At 50.7% G+C, this 20,958-nt stretch overlaps 1 protein-coding gene across 5 annotated transcripts in view; it reads left to right on the top strand.

The window, feature by feature from the left end:
* Positions 1-20,958, top strand: part of LOC142585287 (transcription factor GATA-3-like) — a 402,755-nt gene that overhangs the window by 358,992 nt on the left and 22,805 nt on the right. For all 5 annotated transcript variants that reach the window (XM_075695922.1, XM_075695924.1, XM_075695923.1 and 2 more), the window contains 2 exons: positions 8,837-8,982; positions 20,028-20,153. In XM_075695922.1, coding sequence (XP_075552037.1) covers positions 8,837-8,982; positions 20,028-20,153 — 272 coding nt within the window. The remainder of the gene's footprint in view (positions 1-8,836; positions 8,983-20,027; positions 20,154-20,958) is intronic.

The following is a 20,958-nucleotide window of genomic DNA, read 5'->3' as shown; positions in this document are numbered from 1 at the left end:
TGTTACAGGATCCATTGGCTTCACATAGCCAAATGATAATTCGACGAGAAGAGAAAGCTGTTTTGGAAGCGGTCTGTGGGCAGTCAATATATTTTGTAAAACAGGTGGTCTTTCGAGCATGTAGCTCGTCGTCAAGTGCACGCATATGCATCAACACTTAAGCAGTTTTCGTATTCTTTTCCGTAAACGTAGCAGTCTTGGCAAAGTAGCCACAATTTCTCGTATAGGATTATAACTTTTCCGGCATATCCATACAAGCGGAACCATTCCCAGGACCTTGGGGGAGTGACGTTGACGGGCAAATTTTGTCCGTTCGCCTCCAGGCTCATTCGAAAGCTATGGGGGACATACGTTATGTCATCGTCGAGGCAACTGTGTCCATATTACACGGGTCCCCAACGAATACCAAAAAAAAAAAAAAAAAAAAAAATCCGCGAACTCCCTTTCCAGCCGAGGACGTCAGTGTCCTCGAAAGGACGCCAAGCATGACTCGATGGCGGGCGCCACGCACGACAACAGCCGGCGAGAGAGCCCCGACACGGGACACACAAACACAATACTATACGCGCAGGCGGCGTTGCTTGAGAGACATGCCCCAAATGTAGATTCGCCGCTGTAAATTCCCCCGTTGAGTGGCTCACGGGGGAGGAAGAAGGGCGTCGTAAAAAAACCTCTCCCTCTTGGGACGTCTTTTTTTTTTTTTTTTGCTTCTTCACATTCATTATTCCTCGCGACGTGTACTAGTCAGACATAGCGAGGTCGTTCCGTTGCGGAGACCGCATAGCGTCCTCTCTCGCCGCAGGACACGCACTCAGTGCGTCCTTTTCCACGAAGCCGTAGCCACTGGCGCCGGATTGGTACGCATTGCGTATACACACACTGTGAACGGCCGGGGCGACTGACGGAGACGAAGCGATCGCGGTCGAACCTCGATTTGGGACGCTTTCGGGTGGGTGTCTCGGGGAGGGTTTACGTCCAAGCGCACAAACCCCTGCAGCGGCCGCGGTCGCTGGGGAGCCCTTCACGACACCGCGAGGTCGTGATTGGAGGGGGGCGTGGTGGTTGTTCTGGTGCAGTTTTGGGTCGATCGCCCAGAACGTGCGCGCGCGCCGTGTTTTGTGTGCATGTGTCGTATACGTGGGCCCGCACGCACCGTGGCAGACCCGAGTGTCGCCGCCTGCATAGCGCTGAGAGAGGAAGGATCCTTTTTTTTACGACCCCGCGCGCTGCCTCGACTCTTGGCCCCGCGCTTGCAAGCTGCGGGTATGTACTGCAGCGACGTCGTCTTCTGCTGCTGTCTGTGTGCATACGTGTGCCTCCCCCCTCCCCCCATTTTTTTCATTTTTATTTCGTTTTCTTCTCGCTGCTCGCACTTTTTACGGCCGGTGATAAAACGTGGGGACAGGTAGAAGGCGCGCGACACCGTCGTCGCGGTCCTCGTCGTAGTCCACCACTCCTGCAGTGCGATTCGCGATTTCCTTCGGCCCCATTCGGGCGCGCCACGGTGCGAGAATGCGTTCACGGCGAACGACGAAGCGACCACGTTGCTCTCTCTCTCTCTCTCTCTCTCTCTCTCTCTTTACCGTCATTTGCTGTGAAATAGCTTGCGCAACGAACGAACGTCGCGGTGTAGCGTCGGTGTGACGAAGACGCCCCCTCACCTGTCCCTCTCCAAAGACGACGGGGGGGACCACGGAGGCGTGTGCGTATACCACCGAAAAGCCCGCGCGTCGCACAGCGTCCACCGTAAAGACGACCACTCCTGGTGATCCTCCTCTGTCTCTGCGAAGAAAATATACAGCCTTTTGATTGCCTTGCCCGACGATTTCAGGTATATACGCAGGCGTGGACGCTGTATATAATAGGCGAGCTCGAATACCGGGGACGAGAACGAGACAGTTGTGGTCTGGCGGAGGGAGGACCGTATATAGGAGGCGAGCGCCCACGTTTGTGTGTATACGACGATGGAGCCGCCAGCCTCGCCAGCTTGGAGCTCGTTTAGCGCCCACTTTGTCGTTGGGATCCGGGCCGATTCCTCACCTTTATGGCTCGGGATTGTCGCGATAAGGGCAAATAAAAGCCCCCGTATCGTGGCCGCGCATCTGCGCATGCTCCGTTGCGTAATGTAAACAAGCCAGCCTGGTATTGTAGCGCGATCTAGAATCGGAAATGGGCGCGGAAGGCAAGTTTTTATAGATGAGCTGATGTTTGCCTCTTTTTGGTCCTCGAATACTGTTAAAGGAAAGCCAGGGATTGCTGACGCTGTACAGACCAACGTAGACTGTCACAGTCATAATGCAAGGGGACCGTCGGCGTGACGCCACAGACTCAAGTGGTCATGACGAACGGTAGGGCAGAAACAAGCAGTTGGCAAACCCGCCTGCTCATAGGCTCCGCCGCGCGCACTACTAGTCGTGAGGAGAAGTTGAAACACAGTTGTGTAGAAACAGTGGCTCAACCCTGCCACGTCGCTCCACAGGCACTATATTATATCGCTTGATGTGTATAGACGTTGTGATAAGACAAACGTAGGACTGCTTATGCTTACCACTTATCGATGAAAGTACTGTTTCCTGAAGCCGGTGTGGACGACACGTAAGATATCACCAGCCTGAATCCCCATCATGGGCTGCTTGTTAAAATTTGACGGTCGAAGTTCTCACAAAAGCCCACAGAGAGTCCACGACGCCCTGTGGGCCTGTTGTCTTATAAGCTTGTTCACCGATGTTTCATAGGAGCTTCTAAAGCCAACCCGTTTGGAAATGCCAACAGCGTCCGCCATGGGTCTCTAAAACAGCACCTGCTCTCGGAACAAAGCGTCTGCTGACCCAAGTGTCCCGACCGATTCCCTCCCCCCGCCTTCATACTCACGCACACACAAACGAGCGTGAATCGCGCTTAGCGCCATTGTCCAGCGGCTGGTCACGTGGCTCGCGGCCAAACAGCGAGAGATCCGCGTAGCTCGCGCGTGTCGGGCGGTGCCTTTTGTCTGCAGAGACAAAAGTGTCCCGCATACCCCGTAACACGCCGGACACATGTCTCGCGCGCGACTTCCGCTTCTTTCGTGCGCCGCTCGTTTCATAGTTCGGCCGGTGGAGCCACTCGTGAATGTTCGTTCGCGACTCTGGCGCTACAGTTTTATTTCGTGCATCGTTACACACATGTCGCGATTTCGGCTGCTCTCCGATTGTAAAAACGCTCACGTCATTGCTCGTTCCCATCGGAAGTATAGGAAAGTGCTGGCCACAGATTTGAACACTACTTTCTAAAAAGGCCTGCCTCGGAGAAGCACGCTTTTTGTCTACCAATAATGCCGCTGCTGCAGCGAATTTTAACTGCGGCAACCTTATCGTTCCACGTTACTTGGGGCACATACATGTAGTATACCCATGGTGGCGGAGTGTCCAACTACGCTGTTTTCGAGTCAAAAAGAAAGTAAAAATAATCGACGAAAGATGCAGTGTTCATGCTTTCCACAGGGATATGCGTAAGCCCGAAAATTAGCCAAAGGTACCGCCTCCAGCAGTATTGGCCGAGGGCAGGCAAATGTTACGCGATTGGTCGCACGCTTCCCGAACTTCATCTGCCGGGAGGATGTCCTTTTTTTTTTTTTCGTTGCAAAACTCGGTCATCGCGTGCATACGCAGCAATTGTGTTACGCACGGGCTACCCTCAGCCGAACGTTACACACATCACGTTGCGCGCAAACGCAACAGATGCGTCGTCGATGCGAGTCCCTTCTCTACACAGCGAGCGAGGTGCTGTGGCGGCGACGTGAGAGAGAGAGAGAGAGCGGTGGCTACGTTGCGACGAAAGGGGCGGAATAAATAGCGGCAGTCCTTCCTGCCTCGTGGCAGGACGCACGGCTGCTGGCGGCAGGCGACGCGGAAAGAAAAAGACGCAGTTCCCCTTCCTGCTCGGCTCGGCCGCGCTGTCCCCTATATCTCGACTCTCGACGGCGGAGACAAAACGCCGCCTCGAGCACAATGAAGAAAGCACAAATCTCGGGGACGACCGGCGGCGGCAGCGGGCGGGTTTCCTCAAATCCAGTTTCCGAAGGGCTGCATGCTGCTGCTGCTGTCCATCGCGCTTGCGTCGCCGGCAGTTTTTTATCACTTCGGGGCGCCTTGGTCGGGCTGCGGAATGCGCAAGACGGGACGAAGAATGAGTCCACCGCAGGCTCCGCAGCACAAATACATGTATATATGCAAAATGAAATGGATTTGATCTGGCTGCGTACACGCGCTGCTTGCGCAAGAATCCCCGATTCTATATACACTGTACTAATTGTGCTATCTTATAGTTCTGGCGCTCGCATTTGCTTCGATGACCACTTCGACGAGGACCCGATAGCTATTGACTTAAACTTGCAAGATTGTATCTTATGTTGCGCTAATTGTATGTAAGTAGTTTCGTGACTGTCCCGGGCTTTCTGTTGACGATAACCTGCTCGGCGCCGCAGACATTCATCCCTGCAGCGCTATCGTAAATCTCTTGCAAGGCAGGCGTCGTCAACTTAAAGGCAAAACTAGGGCTGCTTTTTATTTTGGTTATACAGCCATCCATCTCAGTAAAATTTTGTCAATGTTAACGCTCGCGTTTACTTCGACGACCACTTGGACGTGGACAAGCAAGGTATTGACTTAAACTTGAAGGATTGTTATCTATATTGCGCTAATTGTACGTAAGTAGTCTTGTGGCTTTCGCAGGCCTTCTGTTGACGATAACCTGCTCGACGCCGCAGACATTGATAGTGCGCTGCAGTGCTATCGTAAATGTTTTGTAAGGTACGCGTCGTCAACTTAAAGGCAAAACAAGTGCTGCTTTTTATTTGTTATACAGCTATTGATCCCAGTAAATTTTTATCGATGTTAGCGCTCGCGTTTATTCGATGACCTCTTGGACGAGGACTAGCGAGGTATTGACTTAAACTTGCAAGATTGTTATCTATATTGCGCTAATTGTACGTAAGTAGTCTTGTGGCTTTCCTAGGGCTTCTACTCACAATAACCTGCTCGACGCCGCAGACATTGATAGTGCGCTGCAACGCTAGGGTAAATCTTGTGTAAGGCACGCGTCGTCAACTGAAAGGCAGCAGTACAGTGCTGCTTTTTACTTTAGTTATACAGCTATTGAGCCCAGTAAATTGTTATCAATGTTAGCGATCGCGTTTACTTCGTTGACCACTTGGACGAGGACTAGCTAGGTATTGACCTAAACTTGCAAGATTGTTACCTATATAATTGTATCTAAGTAGTCTTGTGGCTGTCCCAGGCTTTCTGTTGATAACCTGCTCGACGCCACAGACATTGATAGGGCGCTGCAACGCTAGGGAAAATCTTGTGTAAGGCACGCGTCGTCAAAGTAAAGGCAACAGTATAGTGCTGTTTTTTTAATTTAGTTATACAGCTATTGAGCCCAGTTAATTTTTTATCAATGTTAGCGCTACCGTTTACTTCGATGACCACTTGGACAAAGACTAGCTAGGTATTGACTTAAACTTGAAAGATTGTTATCTATATTGCGCTAATTGTATGTAAGTAGTCTTGTGGCTGTCCCAGGCTTTCTGTTGATAACCTGCTCGACGCCGCAGACATTGATAGTCCGCTGCAACGCTAGCGAAAATCTTTTGTGAGGCACGCGTCGTCAACTTAAAAGCAAAAGTAGGGCTGCTTTTTACTTTAGTTATAGAGCTATTGAGCCCAGTACATTTTTATCAATGTTAGCGCTCCCGTTTACTTCGATGACCACTTGGACATAGAGTAGCTAGGTATTGACTTAAACTTGAAAGATTGTTATCTATATTGCGCTAATTGTATGTAAGTAGTCTTGTGGCTGTCCCAGGCTTTCTGTTGATAACCTGCTCGACGCCGCAGACATTGATAGTCCGCTGCAACGCTAGCGAAAATCTTTTGTGAGGCACGCGTCGTCAACTTAAAAGCAAAAGTAGGGTTGCTTTTTACTTTAGTTATAGAGCTATTGAGGCCAGTAAATTTTTATCAATGTAAGCGCTCCCGTTTACTTCGACGACCACTTGGACGTGGACGAGCAAGGTATTGACTTAAACTTGAAAGATTGTTATCTATATTGCGCTAATTGTATGTAAGTAGTCTTGTGGCTGTCCCAGGCTTTCTGTTGATAACCTGCTCGACGCCGCAGACATTGATAGTGTGCTGAAACGCTAGCGAAAATCTTTTGTGAGGCACGCGTCGTCAACTTAAAGGCAAAAGTAGGGCTGCTTTTTACTTTAGTTATACAGCTATTGAGGCCAGTAAATTTTTATCAATGTAAGCGCTCCCGTTTACTTCGACGACCACTTGGACGTGGACGAGCAAGGTATTGACTTAAACTTGCAAGATTGTTATCTATACTGCGGTAATTGTATGTAAGTAGTCTTCTGGCTGTCCCAGGCTTTGCGTTGACGATAACCTGCTCGACGCCGCAGACATTGACAGGGTGCGGCAACGCTATCGAAAATCTTTTGTAAGGCACGCGTCGTCAACTGAAAGGCAACAGTATAGTGCTGCTTTTTATTTTGATTATACGGTTGTTTATCTCAGCAAAAGTGACAAAATAAACGTATTAGCTTGCTTGGCGCAAGGTGTCTTATGACGTGTACATGTGATATGTGCTATGCACACACACGTACGTACAGCTGTGTAAACACCAGGTGACGTGCTTATATACAAGCATTCACGTGCGAATGTTCTGCACACGATACTTCCTGCAGTAGAGGATTCTTGTACCAGAAACCGTCGTCTTTTTGACGACTAATACGTGGGCAACCCATTCGAAAGCGTATGGTCCACTGCAATACATAAAAGGGTATATATAAAATGTTAGCAACTTCGTCTTTAGACTGAATATATACTTTGTACAGCCAGAGGGACACATTTAGTGAAGAGCAATGTAAGTAGACCGCGGGAAGTTTGATAAGATAAAGTTTGTACAATTCAAGCTCCTTTATGTCATCATTCTTTGTACGCTTGGCTCTGGCTCGATGACCTCGGTCTGCTGCACACGTACGGCTACAACCTTCTTGCCAAGCGGCCGCGTTAAGATCTTTTTTTCGGGAACTCCGCCCACGCGACCACGGTTTTTTTGCGCGCACAACGCGCACTTATACACTCCCTGACGGCGTAAACAGCGTGCACCCCAGAGTGTACAGCCTCTCCCGCACTTAACCCGACCACGAGTTTAAGCCTCTCTTCGTTTCTCCCGCAGACAGCGCAGGGGATTTCTGGTTTGGGTCGCAGTGAAACCGCAAGCTTAGTGCGTCTTCCTTCCGAGCCTCCCTCGACGTTTGTTCCAGACAGCCTGCGTTTGTTAGAAATTCTGAGCCGCTGCAGGGGTGTGTCTTCATTGTCCGGGTTGAGTCTCGCGTCGAATGCACATACATTATGCATCGTTGCACGAGCCCTGCCTGCGGCGCGTATATGTATATACTCCGGCCACGGAGGACCACGCGAATGTGCGCGCACCGCTTCATCAGCACGCTGCGCGGGAAAAAAAAAAAAAAAAAGAAACGGCACGGCACGTTTTCTTTAACTTCACTCTTTCTCTGTACTCCAAACCTACATTCTCGGCGCACTGGCAAGCTTTCTTTTTTTTTTCTCTCTCTCTCTCTCTGTAACCACTTCCCCCTCACGGCGAGCACTAACCGCTTCGGCCCTTGGTCTCACGCTCAGCACGAAAGATCTTTTCTAAAGACAAAAAAAGAAAGCCACACTGCACTTAAGACGTTCATAACCATCTTAGAACTTATGTCTGCGTTCTTCCTCTTTTGCTAACGAAACTTGTACTGCTAACAATTTACGGAGCCGCATTCACAAAGCTTTTAGTTTCATCAAAAAATTAATTAATTAATTAATAATTAATAAAAAAATCCGGCAAGCCTCCTGTCCAACAGGCTCGTGTCATGATCGACCGCATTTCTTCCCATGATCATAAGGAATATTTGGATATGACAGTCATTGGCCACATATATATCTTCCCTTAGGAATTGATCAGGCAGCTTCGCTTGCATTATTTTCCCTATAACGATTTGCAGGTAACCGATATAGCGAAGCGCTGCAGCGTCAGAACTGCTTTGTGAATACGGAACCCACATTACGCCCGTACTTGTGTGAAATTTCTTGAACTCGCGCGTTGCTCTTTTGTTTATATGTGCCGATATGTAGAGGATTGTGTCTGTTTTATGTTATACTGAGTTATGTGTACATAGTGTATATAGTGTACGTGTGTTAGGAACACGTCTAGAGTGCCTCATAACACCAGCAACGCGATACATAGCATACGTACATGCGAGGGAAGCGTGAAGATAGCGTATTGCAGATGCAGAGAGCAGTATTATTTGTGTGTGTGTGTGTGTGTGTGTGTGTGTGTGTGTGTGTGTGTGTGTGTGTGTGTGTGTGTGTGTGTGTGTGTGTGTGTGTGTGTTTAGCGGTCACGATAGCTTTTTCTTTTTGTTTTTCGGCTTTGCAAACTATGCTGTAATTAAGGAGTTTCGGTCTTTGCCTTCATGTTTCGTAAAGTTATTGCCTACTTGCTTCGCTTCGCGGCCATAAATGCTGCCACAGAATGTCAAATAGTGTTCCGTTTTCCATGCACAATCGATGATGTGTAGTTTCACGTAGGAGAGGCGCCAGGTGTTGGCGAGTGTCCTTTCCCGCGTCTCGGCGCTAACGTGTCTTGTCTTTGTCCCTGCGCGCGTGCGCGTGTCCTTCGACAACACGGTCTTGCGGCCCTGCTCCTCCTCCTGGCTGGTGTTGCTGCCTTCGTCGGTGTGGTTGTCGGTGATGACGACGATGGTGGTGGTGGTGGCCCCGTGGTTCAGAGGGCAGAGAGTGCGTGAACTGTGGTGCGACGTCGACGCCGCTGTGGCGACGAGACGGCACCGGTCACTACCTGTGCAACGCATGCGGTCTCTACCACAAAATGAACGGCCAGAACAGGCCGCTCATCAAGCCCAAGCGACGACTCGTGAGTACACCTTTATACACAATGATGATATTATTCACAGCTTTTCATACCGGGCACCTTTTTTTCTTGTTGTTTCACTCTCGGTTTCACTGTGCGGCATCGTCGGGAGTGTGTTCTTGTGCGGCTGCGTACTTGTTGGCATGTTTTTTTTTTTTTTTATTTGAGGGATGCCTCGGATTCCTACACACTCGACAATGGCACTAAGCCCAAGAACGCAAGTGCTCACGTGTAATCTCGGGATAACTCCTTCAAAAGACAAAATAGGCCGAATCGCACTTGTCGGAGGCTTTTAAGCAACTTATCGATCTGATGAAAGATTGTTTATTTCTTCCTTGCACGTACCACTATGCTCAGTCATTAAGTGCAACAGAGCGCAACTTGTGACATCCACAACGACACACAGAGACGCAAGCTTTAATGATGTAGTCTGGCTGTTCCCCTGACATGCTATATGAACAGATGGGCGGCTTTTTTCCCCCCTTTATTTTTGTCTGCTGTCCCAATGCATGTAGACAAAGATGGAAGAATGGACGACTTATTCTTTCATTAAAGACTGGTGCTATAGCCCGGTTTGTGTTGCGAGTGCTGGTGAAGGGGTGTATCAGTGTCAGGTTTAGAGAGTAAATATCATAGAAGGCGGAATAGACGTAAGAACAAGGCGAATGAAAGTCGGTCTGTGCACCTGCGCAAGACGACTCTCAATTCTGCGTGGCTGCACGCAGGAGGAAACGTTTTTTTTTTTTTTTCGTGAATTCCGTGTACCGTACCAGTGGTTGCCTGTGCACGTTTATACTCTACCTGGCGGGCCAACTTGAATTGAATGCTAGGGTTTTACGTGCCGAAACCACGATACGAATATGAGGCTCGCCGTTGTGGGAGACACCGGGTTAATTTTGACCACCTGTCTTTTTTTGACCTGCACCTAAATCTAAGCACACGGGCGTTCTTTGCATTCCGCCCGCGCACCTAAGTGTGGTTGCCTGGGGCTGGCGCGCGGTCGCTTGGGGTGTGTGTTATAGGCACCTTTATACGCCGGTTTCGGTCGAGAAACCATACCTATTAAGTCGCATGTTTGCGTTACTTCGCTAAGTAACTCATGCAAGTAAAGAGAAGCATAGCATACTGCCAGAAAGAATTGCCAGGATTGTCAAGAGAACGAGCTTGGGCATCGCTTTTCGTCACGGTGCCCCCGCTTAGTAGTTTCGTGTGGGAGAGCGCGCCTGTACATATTTAGTCCTTGTCATGCCCAAGATAACGGAGCAGTACGCGTACGGTGTGTCCCATAGAAACAAACTCTTGTTTTCTATGGAACTGGCGGGAGGGAGAAAGCATCGCCTGCACGAGCGACCTCGCACACAAACGCAGGAGAGCAACCATTGCGCGGTTCATTTGTCACTGCCACGAAGGCCACTATACAGATAAGGCACTGACTGCCTAGGACCCTCTTCCAAGCAGTGCGCTCCTTTAGTGGCGTCTAAAAGTTGAGAACGAACACCCGTGACGGTGAAAAGTTTCCCGAACGGAAACCACGTGTAAGTAAACACGCTGTCCAGACACAGCCAAGCCAAGCCAAGACGTGAAACAAGCGCGCTCATACAGCAGTTATACGAATGGCAAGCGGAGGAACACATCGCAATAAGGCTTTGCGGCTTGTACTCAATTTCTCTACTTGCGCCCTGGCTCTCCGCGTGCTTCCCGTTGGGACCGCCGTATCTGCTTACACGCTCTGCGAGACCACACAGAGAACTAGTGAGAACCCGAGCTCATTTCCTGGTCGAGTGGCCGGGGTGTACGCTCGTGCCTGCATAGGCTACGCGCGCGACAATTTGCGCGCTTGCCCTCACTTTGCATAACGCCCTCCCCTTCTTTTGAATAGTGCGTGCATACCTGGACGTTCACGTACCGCGCAGAGTAATGCGTTAGAACCGAGGGTTCGGGAGCTGAACACCACTGGAACCGGGGCGCGGGGGTCCGGAAATGATCAAAAATCCTTTCTTCCTAGTTGGGTCCGCGACCGCCAGGGGACGCTCGCGGCGTTTTCCGGCACGCCCGCGTGGCGCTAGTGTCGCTGGCGGGGCTATGGGAGGAGGTCACAAAAATATTTCCCCTGCTTGCATGCGTTCGTATATCAGATGCGCGACATGCAGCGTGCCCTTCGTTCGGGAAAGACGCGAGAACGAAACCGGAAGTCGCTCCAGTTCCTTTCTACTTCCGGTTTCGGGAACAGCGCCGCTGCGCGGGAGCGAACAGGAAAGAAAGAGGTAATGGGGTAGCGGAGAAGCGAACGGGGTTGAAATTGGGATCGTCTGGTCGGGGAGTTTAGCTGCGCCCAGCACCGCAAGGGAGCGCCTCGTCACACTGTTTTGCACATAGGAATGTGTATACCGTGCGCGTTGGGTCCCCAAATGTCCCGCGTACTAAATGCAGCGCTACTGCATAGTGTCGCCAATGTCTTGCGCAGCAGCCCGCGCTTTGGGGCAGAGCGAAAGAGTAAAAATAAGTTTGACGGAGCGAAGCTTGCTAGATCGCTCGGGTCGATTGTCAGCCACCGTCAGGATATATGTGCGCGTAGCGGTCGACGCTCGGTGAAGCGGCGAGGAAGAAATGTCATCCGGTCGGAAACGACGGCTTCCTCACTGAGCTGCGTTCATTGGTGAAACGATAGTGAAGCTGCGAACAGTGCTGTGAGCGACTCCTTCCGCTCGCTGTCTGTTTTCTTTTCGTCTGCATCGGAAAACATTATCGTCTGCTCGAAGGAAGTAAGTAAGCGATAGCAAAGGGTACTACGTTTGCTTTTTGTGTGTGTGTGTGTTCTTCACTTCCTCTTTTTCTACTTTAATGAAAGACCTGAGTTGACTTCAGCTGCTTCGTTCCTCAGAGTTAAGCCGTTTGAAGAGAGGCGCCTACTGTAAATTATTTGTAATGATGAAGATAAGGCATTTGTTCACGTACCCCGCTCTCTTATTTCTTGGTATGTAAAGGAAAAAAAAAGCCCCAGGATGCAGAAAATCAAGCCTCGTTTAGTGCGTAGGCATGTGTTCAAGTGGGGCAACCGACATACTTAGTACATAAGCTTTATCAAGTACTTATGCCGCAGGAGAAACAAAAGGATCATGAGGTCTTGCTTGTTGGGTATATTTCGGCACAGAAAACATCACAATTCTAAATTGGTTTGTTGTGTTCTTTTTCATGCTGCCCAACTTAACCAGGCCCATCGTTCCTCTTTCCAACTAATATTCGGCAAGATATTCTTTGCATCTCGAAAATGACCAGAGAAGGCGTCGCAAAAGGTCGACAGAAAGACATTTTTTTTTTCTACGAAGCGAATTTCGCGACTGTTGCCACGAAGAGTGATACGCTTCTTCTCGCGCGCATACGCGTTGCCCATACCACGCGTTTTCACGAAAACAAGAAGCAGTGGCGTATATGCGTCCAGACGCGAGTTCATAAATTTCTCACGCACCTCGTTGGGGGCGGGTTATATTGCGCTGTATTCCTCGCCATATCTCGACGTTGTCGCCGCATGGCCCGGCGCTATAATAGCTGTGGAATCAAACACGCGTGCCTCGGGAGATCGGACGAGAAAACGAGAAATCCATACGATAGGAAGAAGGGTGGGGGGGAGGGGGGGGCTCTTGTTTCTCTCTCGCGATGTCGCGGGGCGCACGACGATCACGTGGGGTGGGGGGGGGTTGAGGGGGGGAGGGAAGCCGGTCATCACCGGCGGCGAATATAACTCGATCAGCGTGCCGAGAGAGCACGCGACGGGCCCGAAACGACCCATTCGTGATGGCATGGTTGCGGGCCGCCGCCGCCGACAACATATACCTTGCGCGCGGCGTGTAACGTACGCATAGCGTCATGCTCTTCGGACGGGTGCCACTTTTAACGGAGAGAGACGGAAAAAAGAAAGAAAGAAAAACGAAGAGAGCCAAGTAGCAGAGCGGCAGTAACAGCAGCAGCAACAGGAGGAGGAGGAGTCCTGGGCAGTCGCTGCAACGAGACCGGCTTTCGTTGAGCGCTGAAGTACGGTATGGACAGCAGTGGAGCAGTTCGAAAGCCGATCATCGGCCGGCGCGCCGATCAATAATCGTGCAAGACGGACGGGTCGGTGGCGGAGCGTGAGTGACTCAGAAGCTGGGCAGCGCGGGCACCGTGCTCGTGGCACGCCTACAAGCGTGACGACAGTGAGATGAAAGGAAGAAAGAAAGAAAGAAAGAAAGAAAGAAATGCGATTCCTATAGCGTGCGCGCGCGCCTTGCGTACGCCGGGCGAACTTACTCGCTTCGTCCAGCAGGGTTGACGAAACTGCGCTGCACGTGGCCGCGAGCGGACGTGCCAGAGCAGGAAGTTGCAACGACGCGCTCCCGTCATAATTCTGCCGCTGTCACGTCTCTCTTATATTATTATTATCATTATTATTATTATTATTATTATTTCCGGATGTCGGCGCCGCATCGCGTACGTCTCTACACGTTCTAGCCTCGACAGTTTCCAGCGAAATCAAGGGAAAACGTGAATGAAGACGATTTGGTGAATGAAGCGCGAATACAAACATTCCTTTTAAGTATGAAGTTATACCGTCTGCAGAAGTATCGTCCATACAGTGCTTGCAGACCGCTGAGGGTGGTGGTTTGGGCTGGGTGGTTTTCCGAGAAGGCTCCCTTATCCTAGGATATATATATATATATATATATATATATATATATATATATATATATATATATATATATATATATATATATTTGCATTGGCATTTGCATCCTTCCATTTGCAGTCTGTATACGAATGTGGCCGCCGCGTTCGGGGGTCGAACCCGCTACCACAACAGCGGCACACTATATAACCAACTGAGCCAGCGCAACGGGTCAGAGGTACAGGTAGGTCCATTGTTAAAGGGAACACCGATTAGCAGAGTATTATCGAATATACACCCCTGCGGCAAGTCCGAAAGCGTCCAGCCCTGCTGCATGCAACACTGCAAAGATGGCGCTGGCTCTTCTCTACGCACTTATACATAGCCCATCGAGTGCACTAACTCTGGCTCCAGCAACTGCACGCAGCCCCCGCAAGATGTGAGCCGTGTCTTGCGCGTTCCCTTTAAAAGTGCACCCACGGTACACAAAAATGCACATCGACGGTAATGCGCAGCAGCTGCAGCGCACTGCGCTACGGCCTCGCAGCAGCGTTCAAATTCCACCTACATACTACAGCAACGGCACAGAGCTCGCATAGCGAGGCCAGATCCCCCTTCTTCCACGCTGTCGGATTTTGACGTAGGAGTCCCAGCTGTGTAGCAAGGCCGGCACAGGCGGCACGGCCGAAAAGAGGCCTCGCTTCGCACACGTCGCATAAATGAGGAAATCCCTCAAAAGGCGACGTACACACTATGGGCGCAAGCGCACGGCGAGCTTCTTGCCCGAGCATCTCGTGATGAAGCGGGCTCTTTTCCAGGAGGGACGAAGAACCATCGTGTCTATATGACTTGCGTGTATATATATGTACACTATACATACTACACACGCAGCTGGATGGATGCATAGCCGCGACCGCGGCTGCGCTCAACAACAGGATGCAAGTTTGCCGCGGCGGCGGCGGCTTCTTTCGAGAGCTCGGTGTGTATGCCCTGTATGTGTACGGGCCACAACCGCGATGGGAGGACGGCAGCGCGAGCGCCAAGATCGATAACCGAGGGCTCGGTCAAACCGACCGGCGCTGCCGCCGAGCTGCTTCTGCTGCCGGAGCTGCGAGCGATGGGCCTCGGGGCACGCCCACCTCTTTTTGCGCTTTCCGCGTGCGCGCGCACGCGTACACACACTTACACGTGACACGCCGCGCGGCGACCACGGGGCGAAGCGCCGCACCGCAGGTCAAACCGTACAGCGCACGCGTGCACGTAACAGCGCACCATGGCGCTGTATGGCCTGCGACTCGCTGTATACTCAACTAGTTCTTTGCACGAGGTCTATAGCAAATGTAATGTAAAACTAAAGTAATGCTTAACAGTCTCGGGAGAGAACAGCAATTTACAATAGGCAGCGAGGCACTGGAAGTCTAAAGGGAATACATCTACTTAGGGCAGGTAGTGACGGCGGATCCGGATCATGAGACGGAAATAATCAGAAGAATAAGAATTGGCTGGAGTGCGTTTGGCAAGCATTCCCAAATCTTGAACAGCAGGTTGCCGTTATCCCTCAAGAGAAAAGTATATAATAGCTGTGTCTTACCAGTACTCACCTACGGGGCAGAAACCTGGAGGCTTACGAAAAGGGTTCTACTCAAATTGAGGACGACACAACGAGCTATGGAAAGAAGAATGATAGGTGGAATGTTAAGGGATAAGAAAAGAGCAGATTGGGTGAGGGAACAAACGCGAGTTAATGACATCTTAGTTGAAATCAAGAAAAAGAAATGGGCATGGGCAGGACATGTAATGAGGAGGGAAGATAACCGATGGTCATTAAGGGTTACGGACTGGATCCCAAGGGAAGGGAAGCGTAGCAGGGGGCGGCAGAAAGTTAGGTGGGCGGATGAGATTAAGAAGTTTGCAGGGACGGCATGGCCACATTTAGTACATGACCGGGGTTGTTGGAGAAGTATGGGAGCGGCCTTTGCCCTGCAGTGGGCGTAACCAGGCTGATGATGATGATGATATAGCAAATGTTGTATATAGGCTGAGGTGCTGCTTAGATGTCGAAAAATACGGACCTATGCGAAACACGAACACGCAGGTGTGTGTGTGTGTGTGTGTGTGTGTGTGTGTGTGTGTGTGTGTGTGTGTGTGTGTGTGTGTGTGTGTGTGTGTGTGTGTGTGTGTGTGTGTGTGTGTGTGTCACTGTTTGTTCTCAAGTCGGCTGAACCGTGGAATCGTCGCGTGAGGCACTGTCTTCCCCAAACAGTCAGCGTCAATCGGTCGCGCTCGAGGAACATTGGGGGAACACCGAGGGACAAGTAATTAAGTTTAGATGTGCTAATTACAATTCTGCACATTATTTTCTTTTATTATTTCTATTTCTTTGAAGGGCCACTTTCATTATTTCTTAAAAGAACGTTCTCAATGGTCAACTAAGAATCCCCCCGAAATCGTCAGAGGCGCTCGTGTTAGCACTCTCGTTCTGCTCGCTCGCCTCACGCGAAATAAAAAAAACAACAACAAAACAATATATGCACGGGGAAGCCTCCAAGGCAGTCTCTTCATCATCACCGGAGACGTTAATTATACAGTACGGTACATTACGCGTAATGTTCGCGCCGCGTGCGCCCTTCGAGACGACGTTTAATCTCAAACGCACATGATTGTTCTTTTTCTCGCAACGGCGTTCCCTTGTACACCTGAACCTTTCTTTTTTTACTGACCCGCGTTTGACCCTGAACGGGCGTACGGCCGCGGCGCGACTCCATTTATTGTTCCTGGAGTCACGAAGGCGAGAGAGAGAGAGAGAGAGAGAGAGAGAGAGAGAGAGAGAGAGAGAGAGAGAGAGAGAGACTGGCCGGTGAAACCTTGAGTCAAGACTTGTTAGCACCTCTAAGGTGGCAAAGACAAGCTCAGGTCATGCACCGGAGCGATGCGTGGAGCTGAAGAGCGAGATTCTTCTTTCCTTTTTATTTTATTTTTTTTCTTCGTTTGACCGCCAACCTTCCGCTGGCCTCGAGCGTTGCTCTTGAAACACCATTAATTACTTGAGGGGCGCTGCCGGGTGAAGGCGTTGCCAAACACGCACCGATTTTAAACTGGCTTCCCCCTTCCCGTGTCTAATCTTGCGCCTGTCTCTAGCGTCCGTAGCTGTCTGAGGCAGCACAGAAACGATATCTCGCTCTTATTTTTTTTTTTTCAACGTTAAAAGCAATGTTCTCAGTTTATCGCGTTTTATGCTCTCCTATAGTTTCTTTTTTTCTTAGCGTTAACCGTGTAGAGCTATAGACATATCTCCTCTTGGTGAAGTGTTGACATTGTGAGAAACGCTTTGGCGATGCGGTGGATTGTGTCGATTAGCTCACTGTATGTCTGCAGATTATTATAAGCAATGCCGATGGCTAGTAATTTAGTTGGCTAGTTAAATGTTATCTCTGCCGCAACATTCAGAGTTTAGCATCTGTATGGTTCATTAGGAAAGGAAAGACATTTTTTGGTTACGTGGATTGGAACGACTCCGAAAACTCTGAACGAGTTCTGCACTGATGTTGATTTTCGGGTGAAGAAAATTTTTGATAAACGCTAGCGTTTACACGATCCTCGTATGTAGTGCGGTGAATAGAATAGCCTTAGCGTATTCTATAAAATTATCTTTGTTGACAGATCTGTTCTGACTGGATTCCACGGCGTTTTCGTTGTGTCTATGCTCTATGCTCCTTTCTTTCTTTATCTCTACTTTGCTGTCACTTTACCTCCCCCTCCATTCTCTCCCCAGCGTAGGGTAGCAAACCGGATCTTCCCATCTGGTTAACCTCCCTGCGTTTCCCTTTTCTTCTCTCTCTCTCTTCTCGGTTCATAGCGCACCTCGAACGACAATGTTATCTACGCAAGATCTTTCGTGCAAGATATCAGAAGACCCGTAGGCAGCCAACCGCCGTTCTTCGATGTAGTCACACCGCGCCATCTCGCGAGAGGTTTTCACCACGTCTGGACGACGTCGACGCGAATCCGACACGAGAGAAGGCAGGTGGAAGGAGTGGGCCACGGGGTTGCAAAAACCTCTTCGAACGGGACGAACGGTCAGAGAGACGTAAACGCGCGTGCTCGCATTATGCAGATGAGTCCGCCGACATGCACACCGCCGAGAAAGCCGAGGCGAGAGAAGATCGCGCGGCGGCCCTCCGCGTCTCTCACGGCCTCTCGCATCGCGTCCCGGCCAACCCGGCCGCCCCAACACCTCCGGGGCGCCGTCGCAGACACCGCGTATTATTCATGTATGTATACACATACACGACGAGGAGCAGACGACGACGACGACGACGACGATCAAGGCGTACGCACACACGCACATACACGCACCACGCCATAGGCGAGAGACCCCGGCGCGAGATCCCTGTTCAACGACGACGCGGCGTTACGCACATGTGTTTGTTAGTGTGTGTGCGCGCGGAGCGCCGTCTACCGCCTCCGACGAACTCGCGAAGAGGAGGGCGTGTCTTTTGAAGGAAGAACTGGACGGCGAGAAAGGTGCCGTGCTGTGCGCGCTTGTATAAGAAAGAAAACAAAACAAAATAAGAGAGAGAGAGAGAGAGAGAGAGAGAGAGAGAGAGAGAGAGAGAACAGAATGAAGGAAGGCTGCTGCGCCATGACAGCCGTGGGACTGGGCGGCGTGCGTGCGTGTGTGTGCGCGTTAGCGGTGCCTCTCGCGTATGCTGTTCCGTCCGCGCGCCCAGCGCTGGTGGGAGAGGGTGCCAATTGTCGGCTCGGCCGGGTAATTAATCGGCGCACCTGACACCGGGGTCAGCTGGTGCCATCGTTTAACTCCGGGAGCAGCCCCCCTCTCGGCCTTCTCGCCAAGGTGGAATAGCCGCGGCTGCTGCTTCTCTCCCGTACCCGCTGTGTACTATATACTATGCACACGGCCACTGCTCGAGGTTTTTATATGCGAGCCGCGATGCATATATATAACGCGGCGTGGCAAATGAGTCGCCGGTAGCTTCTCGCGAAACTCACGAACGTGAGCGTGTGTGTAGGCCAACGAAAGTATATACACGCGCAAACGCAAATACGCATACGCAAGCGCAAAGTACGTACGTAAATACAAATACACGATAGTGTGTTGCGCAGGCTTTGTACTTGGCGTTCGTTCCGCCGGTGTTTTTCATGACGTCTCCATACACAAACGGGCCCGGTTCTCTGTACTTCGTGGACAAATTAATGCGACCGTACCCCTTCGTCGCGTTTACTGCTCGCATATACTCGTACGCTCGCACAGTCTCGCGGGGGTTCATTGACATCGTGCTAATAATTATGCCCGTTTCTTTCTTGCTCGTGACTGGTTATGCAATGCCGATAAATTCAAATTTTATGCCGTCGGGCGGCATGCCCTCTATGGGGAAGGCCAGTGCGAGCGTTGGGCGGCGATTGAAGCAACGCTTTGTAATAAAGCATTTAAAGTATGCGCCACAAGGTTGGTCACGTACGGTATACGGCGAGCGCCAGGCATGCGCACACAGCCGCTTCGATGCTTCTCCGCGTATGGCCGAATGCGGTGCAAATGAGTGCGTGCAGTGTGTGGCTACTGCAGCTTTCAAAGCGCGTGTAGAAACGCGCGGCGTGACCACATGCTGCTGTATATAGACGCCACCCTTATATAGACTTTTCGTTGTAGACTATAGCTTAGCGTCTGCTGGGAGCTGCTCAAAATTTGTGTACGCGAATGCAGGGTTTGTCAATACACGGGAAAGTAGGCGAATATTCAGCGTGGTGAACTTCTCTCCTGCAGCCTCACTCCCCCCCCCCCCCCCCCAACACACACGCGTATAAATGAGCCAAACACGCAAAAGAAAAAAAATACGATACATAAGGTCACGAGAAGAAGACAAATGAAACCTTGCTCCTCGTATATATGTATACATATGCTTCATTTGCTCCGTCTTAGAGCACGGGAAAACACGCTGGCCGCAATCTAGTGGACAGGCCTTGCCGCTGTGTACCATTAAAACGGCACCACTCGCCGACAAGAACGTGCTTGAATTTGTCTTGACTATATCATCGAGGACTCGGTCGACACGTGCCAGAAAATACCCCCCCCCTCCCCCCGCCCCATGTCATCTTTGATATCCTTATCGTCTTATCGTATATACGAATATTGTGCAATTATGAGCGTGGGTGCGTCTGATTAGAGTGTGTGCTCTTTGTTACACGTGTGTACATGTGCATCTGTGTATAGAATGGGCATGGTGCGAACTCTCCTTGTCACACATTAAATAGGCTATTATTCTGTTCTTCATTGTCCCTTTAGCATCGCGTCGTTCGACTTTGTTGGACGCCTTTGGCGCGTGGCTTGTTGCTTCTGACACCGAATTTTGTCGTTTACTCTCTCGCTCTCTCTCTCAATCTTGTCCCGTAGTCTGCGGCGAGACGGGCCGGAACAAGCTGTGCCAACTGCAAGACGACCACGACGACCCTCTGGAGGCGCAACCAGAATGGCGAACCCGTCTGCAATGCCTGCGGTCTCTACTTCAAGCTGCACAATGTAAGTCACGTATAGCACACCACCTTTTTTTTTTCTCTTTCTTTCTTTTGTTTCTATAATTCGCAGCATGGCTTCTACAGAAGCACTCGCCGTGACAAACTGCCTAGGATTTCGCGACCGCGGCCACCCGTGGTGGCTACGTTTCGCCAATGCAACAGCCGTGTTATACTGCTTGGTTGCGCCGGGGCATGCGGTTTCCGAGACAACAGCCCCAGTTCTTTCCCGTGCGGAACCACGTACAGGCGCTCCCAGAATAATTCGGAACGCCACACACGCGGCCGCTCGCCGCCGGAGCGCACCCGTGGAAAAAGTAGTACCATGGTCTGCGCGTGCGCGGTCTCCCTAGCAAGCAAGGTTGGCTCCCTAGTGCATCTAGTTTGTGTTGCCTTGCTCCAGAACGGTAGCCCTAGGTGCCTCTTAACGTTTTGTCCAGGGGGGCTGGGCCGGTGGTGTCTGTGACAAGCTGTGTCTGCGCATGCACTCGAGTTGGAGCGTGAGCGCTCGTGTCTGCATGTTCGCGTGCTTGGCCCTTTTTTTTTCATTTTTCGTGTGGGCTGTATTTATCATTTGCTAAAAATATTTATGGTCGGTTACCGTGACTGGCGCTAGCAATGGGCGGCGCTTTCGTCTGATGCAACCGTAATGATATCGGCGGCTCGATTGATGAAGGGATACGAACATATTTAAACAACGACAGTTACGCGAATTCCGCCCTATTCCAATCGAGGCAACATGCCGAAAAGAGTGCCGATAAATGTGCGGAGAAATATAGTTAAGCTCAGTTCCCAAGGTATACCTCAACGTG

This window comes from Dermacentor variabilis, chromosome 6 (genome assembly GCF_050947875.1).
Source record: "Dermacentor variabilis isolate Ectoservices chromosome 6, ASM5094787v1, whole genome shotgun sequence".
In the NCBI taxonomy this organism is placed as follows: Eukaryota; Metazoa; Arthropoda; class Arachnida; order Ixodida; family Ixodidae; genus Dermacentor; species Dermacentor variabilis.
The sequence above is the reverse complement of the archived record's forward strand: the minus strand, read 5'-3'. Positions and strand labels throughout refer to the sequence as shown.